This window comes from Magnolia sinica, chromosome 5 (genome assembly GCF_029962835.1).
Source record: "Magnolia sinica isolate HGM2019 chromosome 5, MsV1, whole genome shotgun sequence".
NCBI lineage: Eukaryota > Viridiplantae > Streptophyta > Magnoliopsida > Magnoliales > Magnoliaceae > Magnolia > Magnolia sinica.
This window is the reverse complement of record NC_080577.1, coordinates 104,116,334-104,125,309: the sequence shown is the minus strand read 5'-3', so window position 1 is coordinate 104,125,309 and position 8,976 is coordinate 104,116,334. Positions and strand designations below refer to the sequence as shown.

Sequence of the window (8,976 nt, the reverse complement as noted above, 5' to 3'; positions counted from 1 at the left end):
TTCGTAGATTTTGAAATCCACTACACATGTAGGTCCCACATTAATGCATGCATTTATCCATGCCATCCATCCATATACACAGTTTACATGTGACATTTTGATTACATATGTGTACAAGTGAACGGCATCCATTATGAATTTGGTTTGTTGATTACAATTCCATGGTCCACCAAACATGATTTTACTTAATCCGTTGTTTTCTCGTAGCAAAGTTTTTATCCCAAACATGAAATTGGATGGCTACAATTCCATGGTATTTTCGGACATACAATCATTGTGCAGTAATAATATTAATCCCATCCAATACAATGCAATACCATTCAATTCGAAAGACCAAACACACCCTTAATTTAAGCCCAACCCCAGCCTTCGGGCCTGACATTTCAGCCCAAGCTTGCCCGGAGAAGGGCCAGGCCCTAAAGACGCACGGGCTGGACTGGCTCGTTGAGATATTAGCTGCCGCAAGGGAGATGATTTATGATTCAGAGAGGGGTAAAAGAGTCCAACCGTGAATTTTGATGACGTGTCATCATTTAATTGGCTGGATAAACGTGGCGCATGTTATCATTGGTCGAAGCTACTCAGTAGCCGTTTTTTTATTACGCTCTCTCCAGCCAGCAGCAGAAGAATACCACAAGATCGGCAATCGCTTCTCATACGACCGTCGATTTCTCGGTAAGATCTCTATTATCCACCGTCAAAACTTCAACGCCTTTCCTTTCTATCTCACCTCCCGGCCTGTTCTTCCATTTCTGAAATCGCAGATCGACAGAGCTTGGTTAGGGTTTTGGAGGATTTCCAATCTTTTTACTAGTGTTTTGATCTTGACCGTTGGTTTTCTTTCTAGGTTTACGAGATCTCGATCTGAATGATGGAACGGAAACGGATCCCGCTCCAGTTTCTTCTGGTTTTGATTTCTTCCCTCGCATTTAAGCTGTGCGCTTCTGATAGAGTGAGTGTTTTTTTTTTCCTTTCAATTTTATTTCATGTTAGCGATTTGGTTGTGGTTTTTCCCTCACGATTCTGAAAATGGAATGTTTCCTCAGCTCTTTTATGAGCCGTTCGCTGAATCATTTGAGGGGAAATGGATCGTATCGGAGAAAGATGAGTACAAAGGTACGATTTCAGATCTGGGGATACTGGAATTCCTTTTTATTGCGTTTTGTTGATGATTTTTACTAGATTTGCTTTGCTTACCAGTGGTTGGTTTAGATGATGTTTGGAGTTTTCATCTTAGATCGGAATTTCAGAAAAGGGAAATTCAGATAGTAAAACTGTATTTCCTTACTTCCTGGTTTACTATGTAATAGGGTTTCAATGGATCTTATGTATGCCAGCATTTCAAGTGAGTTTGATACCCATTAGGTAGTGACAGTAACACATCCCTTGTATCTGACGCAGAAGAGGTTGCACATCTATACCGTCCTTATTGTGGGGCCCATTGTTGGCTTATTGGTTGATCTTACTGATCTAATTTACTATGTACGAGGATTTGCTATGTATTAGGGTTTTCAATGGTTTATTTATTTATTAAATGTATGTCAGCATTTTTTGTGAGTTTGATACCTATAACGTAGGGTCAGCAACGCATAATGCATCCCTTATATCTGTGGCAGAAGAGTAAGCCAATCTAGACTGCCCTTATTGTGGGCTGCATTGTGGGAACAAGCATAACCTTTAACTTACATTGATTGGTCGATCTGACTGTTCTGTTTTCACCCATGGAGTTTGGACCATTGGCCCTTTTGTTTTTTGTTTTAGCTCTGTTTGATGGTGACTGAATGGATGGTGAGGATTTTCGGATTGGTTTCTTTTTGGACCATGCTCTTTCTGCTTTTGCTTCAAAATTTGGACTATCTGGATTGATGCACTTGTATGGTGCATGTACTATGGACAATTGGACATGACGCTAACGGACCCTTAGGTTTGGCAAACCCATGATATTATACAGCCCAATTTTTGTATTATTGTTTTCAGTAGGTGAAAATTTGAAAATGGTTTCTCTGTTGCATTTTGATGTTTGCGAATGGTTAAAAAATGGTCACTTGCGCACACCTTTGCACACTTGTCATGGGCACAAAATCTGAATGGTCCACGTGATGCGGCACCCCTTTAAACCCCATGGGCCCAACTTCCAGACCGATCCAAAACTTTGGTGGGCCATGGCTAAAGGAAATAGTTTCCTCCCTTGATTTGCATCTCTCTTTGCCATGGCCCACCAGAGTTTTGGATCAGGCTAAAAGTTGGGCCCGTGAGGTTTCCAAGGGGTGCCCGCACAATGCTGTCAAACCGCATGCATATGTGGTTTTGTGTGATCGGATATGCTTGTGCGCATATGCGATCGCATATTTTTTATTTTTGAAAATAAAATAAAACAAAAAATAAGGAGAAAAATTGAAAAAAAAATGTGGAAAAATATAAGAACTTAGGAGAAGCTTCCCTAAGTCCCCTAAGTCAATAGATAACTAATATAGTAATTTTACATCTATAAAATTAGTTTGTGACTTGTTAGAAAAATGAATGAAGAACATCAAATTCAACATTCAACAACATAGTTAAGTAACAAAACAATCAATAAGCTATTTGTTGTACTAATACAATTTGAAGTTACATCTTGATGTTTATTATTTATACATTATAACACTAACACTACTTGCAAGTTACAATTTACAACTTACTTACGCTAACACTAAGTTACATTCAACAATATACTTATAGTTACAAGTTACACTACTAACGAAAGTTTGATTTTTTGCAAAAATAAAAATAAAAAAATAAAATAATGTGCCAACAGTTGGCAGATATGCGATCGCATACATGGCATATGTGATATGCGACATATGCGATATGCATATAGGAATTCGCATATGCGAATATGCAGTCGCATTTAACAACACTGGTGTTGCATCACATGGACTGCTTCGATTTTGTGCCCACGACATGTGTGAGAAGGTGTGCAGGAGAGTGACCCATTTTCGCATGTATTAATTTTTTTGGTCACTACGTTGGTATATATTGATGAAACCTCACCAAATTGGTAAAAATTCATGCCCATAGGCCATTTGTTAGTGTCCATTACCTGCTATGTAGTTGATGTAACCAAATCAAATAAAGAGAATATGAATTTGGATACATACTTTTTTCTTTCTCGTTTTGTGTGTGTGTGTGTGTGTGTGTGTGTGTTTCTTTTTTAACTATTAGAGGTAATGGAAATTTATCAAAAAGAGCACCAAAGGCTCGAGGCAACGAAACAGTATTTACATTTCGGACAAAAAATGACCAATCACTTTAGTCGAAGTATTTGGAACAATAAATCTACCCACTTATATCCAATTTAGCCGTCTTATAAACAATCACCTCCATCTTGCGGACTTAGAACAAGAAACCCACCCATACTCTTTCTTGAATGTCAAATTATTAAATCTCTTCTCTGCCTTGATGAAAAGATAAAAATAAGGGTTGCGGAATAGTATCCAACAACCTACCAGCCACTATGCTAGTAATTGCATTCAACCCCCGCTCTTCTTCTACAGTAGACAACACATGCCAATGGGAAAGCACCATATGCTATAGCTTGAGAAAAATATATATTTTTTCTCTCCATCATAATTTGTTAGAAAAGAGTTTTTACATATATACACGATCTTTCTTAAAGCAAGAGAAAATCCTAATATAATCCTAACGATCTATTACTTTTAATACCAATCATATATTTCATTAAAATATTAAAAATAACTAAAATACCCTCGAATCCTGCCACAACCCTATAGAGTATATAAATTGGCCATAGCTCGCTTAAATGGTATCAGAATCTCAAGATCTTGGGCTTTGTGAAAAGCTAGCTCAGGCTTTCAAATGGAACCAATTTCATGTCATTCAATTATCATTTGATACTTGTAATGTGGCTTACCAAATATGTGACAAAAATAATAAAAGAGAATTGGTTCAACCAAGTTCTAATTTTAATAACTAAGCAGACAAGTAGTATTATTTCCCATGACATAATTTGATACATGTAAAGTGGCTTACCAAATATTTGACAAAAATAATAAAAGAAAATTGGTTTAACCAAATTCTAATTCTAATAACTAAGCAGACAACTAGTATTATGGTCAATGGCACACATTAGGACCATTGGTCTTCCATTAGATCAATGTAGACCCTCAAAGTTGTTCAAATCTCAATGTAGACGGTTGGATGATCTAGATCTTCCTTGATCATGACCATTAGATGTGTCAGATATTTGACTGGCCCACTTGTGTGGCCTGGATGCAACATTCCCCTCGACTTTAAAACAAAATCGTCCTCTAGTTTCGGTGGTAGCTGATGAAGGTCTCTGCATTGTATTGGGATATTGTTAATATGATGGCGTCCTATATCTCACATTTCCTTCTTTTGCTTCTTCGTGGTCCTCCATGTCTTGGTGTCGACTTCAATTTTGTTTGCAAGAGTGAATTTGAAGACTTGGATGGCTGGAACATCAATCGTGGTTTTGTTCGCTGTTGTATGTTGGCTTCCGGTTGTTGCAGTAGCTTCTTTATTACTATTCTCGCCTTTGATCTGTGTCCTTCAATCGTTGTTGAGAAAGGACCAAAGCACCCATAACAAATTAGATATTCACCCTAGAATTCACTGATGTGATTGTTGAGCAGCTTCCTTTGGGTGAACTCGACGCTTGAGTCTTCCATTGTTTCATCCTACAATTCAAATTCATCAATTCTTATTGATTTATCTATTAGTCAGTCCATCCGATCCCACTGTTAATCCATCAATAAGGCTATATTGTGGATCCATTGATCAATCTAATGGCTGATTCCTCATGAACGTCAACTTGGATTGGGACGTTGTCACTAGTAACCTCTTCCTTTGTAGTTTCAAGTGTTGCTTCCTTGGGATCCACACTTGGTTTGCATCCTTCTCTTCTTTCGTCGGTTATTTCTTTTCCACTTTTGAGGATTTGGAAGATCTCTAGAGCTCAAATGGGACCAATTTCATATCGTCCAGACATCATTTGATGCCCCAACTGTGGTGCACCAAGTATCTGATGAAACTAATAAAAGAAAATTGGTTCAACCAAACTCAACTCTAACAACTAAATAGACGACTACTAATGTGGACCATATCACACACTATTACTATTGGTCTTCCATTAGATCAATTTAGACCCTCAAAGTTCAAATCTCAATGTAGTTAATTGGATGGTTTGGATCCTCCTTGATCATGACCGTTGGATGGGTTGGATCTTCTTCTTTTTGACCAGCCAGCTTGTGTGGCCTGGATGTATGCTAGTGTTTATCCACCAATATGTACTTATATGTATTGGGTTTGCGGCCATTTTGATGTGGGCTCCAATACTGATTTTCAACTTTGTGCACATGTGAATTGAATTGTGAAATTTCAGTTCACCCGGAGGGAATGACAATTTATTAATGCATTCATCACCATTTAAGAAAAAATGAAGAAAGAAAAGATGCATCCTAGTATTCATAATGAGACATGAGCTGATAACCCTCAAATTGCATTGTGTGTTCCTTAAAGTCCCAACTTGAAAGTAACGTAAATTTGAACCTCCACTAAATATAGATGCAAAGAAGACAATCTTGTTATTATATGTTCATTGCAGCTTAATTTGGTAGGGAATCCTAGCATTTCCTAAGCATATTTGGGGAAATGTTGTTTCCAACAATGCTTATGCTTTTGCATGGTTTATCATGTCCTCTTAGGCCCTGTTTGGTAGATGCCTAAAATGAATTCCTCTCATTTTAGTTAGCAGTAATTATGTACTGGAGATTTTGATCTCTAATACAGAATGGTTTATGTTAAAAGTGGTTATGTATTGTAGGTCAAGATCTCTAATACATAACTTCTGTTAAGTAAAATGAGCTAAGATCATTTTTAGGTGCAGAAAGGTATAAGGTAGAAATGAATTAAAAAGTGAATGATGAAATAAGGTAATTTGTGTACTAGTTTTTAATGGTTCTGGAACTCGGGTTTTACATTCACTTTCTGGGCATTTTTTACCATGGTAATTTGTTTCACGGGATAAGTATTTATTAATATTAATATTATTTTTAAAGGTATCTTGCGAACTTATGCTTTTGCGTGGTTTATTATCTTCATATTTTCTTGTTGATTATATATGGCATGATTCCGTTAAGCTGATTTTCTAATGCAAGCTCTATTTAACTTGTCTTTGGCTAGAGTATAACCCACAAGCTTATACACTACTTCCAACAGGAAAAATAATTATAGAAAGGAGAAACATCTCAACTTGTCTACTAATTTTCTGCTCTTAATAAATTTCTTACTTTTCAAAAATAAAAAAATAAAACAAAACATTCTGCTTGGTCGATTCAGGCTGCATTGTTAGTTTGGCCAATATTTGGATTTAGCTGCTTCATGTGTAATGTTGCACGGTATCTGGGACCTTAATGTTTGCACAAGTGCATTGTAACATTTTGAAGACGAGGCTTTATCCCACCATTTGGCATTTCAATTAGTACAGAGTGGTCTGGTATGTGTCACAGCCCGCAAAGCTGGTTCATATACCTTGGGCCTGCCTTGTGTTCGGTTGATTTTTTGGTGTTCACGTATAGAAACTATGATCTGCAAGATTCCTTTTTCTTCCCCCCCTTTTTGGTGTTCACGTATGGAAACTATGACCTGATATTGGGTTTTTTGCTAACACTGGATGCTCTGCGTCGTTCTTTCACTTTAGGCGTATGGAAGTACTCAAAGAGTGAGGGTCACGACGATTATGGTCTTCTTGTGAGTGAGAAGGCAAAGAAGTATGCAATAGTGAAAGAACTTGAGGAGCCTGTGAGTCTCAAGGATGGAACAGTTGTGCTGCAATTTGAGACCCGTCTCCAGAACGGGCTTGAATGTGGAGGGGCTTATTTGAAATACCTTCGACCCCAGGAGGCTGGATGGAAGTCCAAGGAATTTGACAATGAGTCGCCATACTCTATCATGTTTGGACCTGATAAGTGTGGATCAACGAACAAAGTGCATTTTATCCTCAAGCACAAGAATCCCAAGACCGGGGAGTATGTTGAGCACCATCTGAAGTACCCTCCTTCTGTCCCGTCAGACAAGCTGTCTCATGTGTACACTGCGATATTGAAACCCGATAACGAGGTGCAGATTTTGATAGATGGGGAAGAGAAGAAAAAGGCTAATTTTCTTTCTTCCGATGATTTTGAGCCTTCACTCATTCCTGCCAAGACAATCCCGGATCCAGATGATAAGAAGCCTGAGGATTGGGATGAGAGGGCTAAGGTTCCGGACTCTGCCGCAGTAAAGCCTGAAGATTGGGATGAGGATGCTCCAATGGAGATCGAAGATGAGGAAGCTGAGAAGCCAGAGGGATGGCTGGATGATGAGCCTGAGGAAATTGATGATCCTGAAGCCACGAAGCCCGAAGATTGGGATGATGAAGAGGATGGTGAATGGGAGGCTCCAAAGATCGATAACCCGAAGTGTGAGGCAGCCCCTGGCTGTGGGGAGTGGAAGAAGCCAATGAAGAGAAACCCGGCTTACAAGGGAAAATGGCATGCCCCACTGATTGATAATCCTAACTACAAGGGCATTTGGAAGCCACAACAGATTCCAAATCCTGATTACTTTGAACTTGAGAAACCTGACTTTGAGCCTGTTGCAGCCATTGGCATTGAGATTTGGACAATGCAAGACGGGATCCTGTTTGACAATATTTTGATAGCAAGTGATGAGAAGGTTGCTGAATCAGTCAGGGAGACGTCATGGAAGCCCAAGTTCGAAGTTGAGAAAGAAAAGCAGAAAGCAGAGGAAGCAGCAGCGGCTGCTTCAGATGGGCTTGCAGGCATCCAGGTGATGTTTCTGTTACATGTTTATTGGCCCTCCTTGTTATTTTTTCGTTGTAATTTTTGGTTACGATCCTGACATTGCTTTTGGGGGTCTTGCAGAAGAAGGTATTTGATGTCCTCTACCGGATAGCAGACATTCCCTTCTTGGAAGCATATAAGATCAAGATCATTGTAAGTGCTCCTCTGATTGTTCAGTCCTGCATCATTGATTGCTGCAATTCATTAGGTTATTGGGAAGTGTGAATGTTTTGCTAGCTTCTCTGTCTTGAATTTCTGTCGGTCTTGTTGGAAGGGTTTTCTGCTACATAATTATTCAATATTCAACATCCCTAGTTTCTTGCAATCAAGGTTTTACTTAAAGAGATTACTCACAGCATTGAACCTTGTTTTGCAGGATGTCATCGAGAAAGGAGAGAAGCAGCCTAATTTGACAATTGGCATTCTCATCTCTATTTTGGTGGTGATTGTAACAGTCTTTTTTAGGATTCTTTTCGGTGGGAAGAAGCCAGCTGTGAGTGTTTAAACTATGCTGTATCTTTCTCCATCATGTCATTATTTCTCTCTATTTTATTTTTTGTAAATAAATTGTGCTGTATGGTTAAAAGGAGAATTCAAAACATTTGTCTTAAGAACGTTGTCATCTTATGTTTAGGCTGCTCCAAAGGTCGTCAAGGAAACAAAGAACTCTGCAGCTTTGGAGGCTGACAATCAAGGAAGCAGTGGTGAAAAGGAGGATGAAAATGAGAAAGAAGACACTGCTGCCCCTCGGCAGCGGAGGTCTAGGCGGGAAACTTAGTTGAAGAGGACTTGAAATTTTGAACTGAGTGGTTATTGTAGCTGAATATGCTTTTTCCCCACGCTTAGATTTTGAAATGCTAATGGGATTTTAGTGTAAATGAGATAATCTGATTCTCGCAATCTGAATCTTGTCAGCCTGAAGAGATGGATTTTCTGTGTTCTTCAATTATTTCTTCATGTTTTCAACTAACATGATATGCAAGGATCAGCTTGAGGGAAAGCAGTTTTACATTACTCCTTTTTATGGACCATGTGCTCTCTTTATTACTTACACTGTCTGAATCATCTTAGCTGTGTTTTCTTATGTTCACAAGTCTCTTTTTTGGAGCATTTG

The 8,976-nt window shown here is 38.6% G+C and overlaps 1 protein-coding gene across 1 annotated transcript; it reads left to right on the top strand.

The window, feature by feature from the left end:
* The first annotated feature begins 528 nt into the window (after nucleotides 1–528).
* Nucleotides 529–8,913, top strand: LOC131246514 (calnexin homolog). Its single transcript, XM_058246719.1, has 7 exons — nucleotides 529–675; nucleotides 848–952; nucleotides 1,047–1,116; nucleotides 6,719–7,848; nucleotides 7,944–8,015; nucleotides 8,239–8,355; nucleotides 8,497–8,913. The coding sequence occupies exons 2-7, from the start codon at nucleotides 869–871 to the stop codon at nucleotides 8,638–8,640; spliced, it is 1,617 nt and encodes a 538-aa protein (XP_058102702.1). The 5' UTR covers nucleotides 529–675; nucleotides 848–868; the 3' UTR covers nucleotides 8,641–8,913.
* Nucleotides 8,914–8,976: the final 63 nt, after the last annotated feature.

Coding starts and splice junctions, on each gene's coding strand:
- LOC131246514 (XM_058246719.1), top strand. CDS start 869: ATGATGGAACGGAAACGGATCCCGCTCCAGTTTCTTCTGGTTTTGATT. Junction 7,849..7,943: donor ATGGGCTTGCAGGCATCCAG/GTGATGTTTCTG, acceptor GGGGTCTTGCAG/AAGAAGGTATTTGATGTCCT. Junction 8,016..8,238: donor CATATAAGATCAAGATCATT/GTAAGTGCTCCT, acceptor CTTGTTTTGCAG/GATGTCATCGAGAAAGGAGA.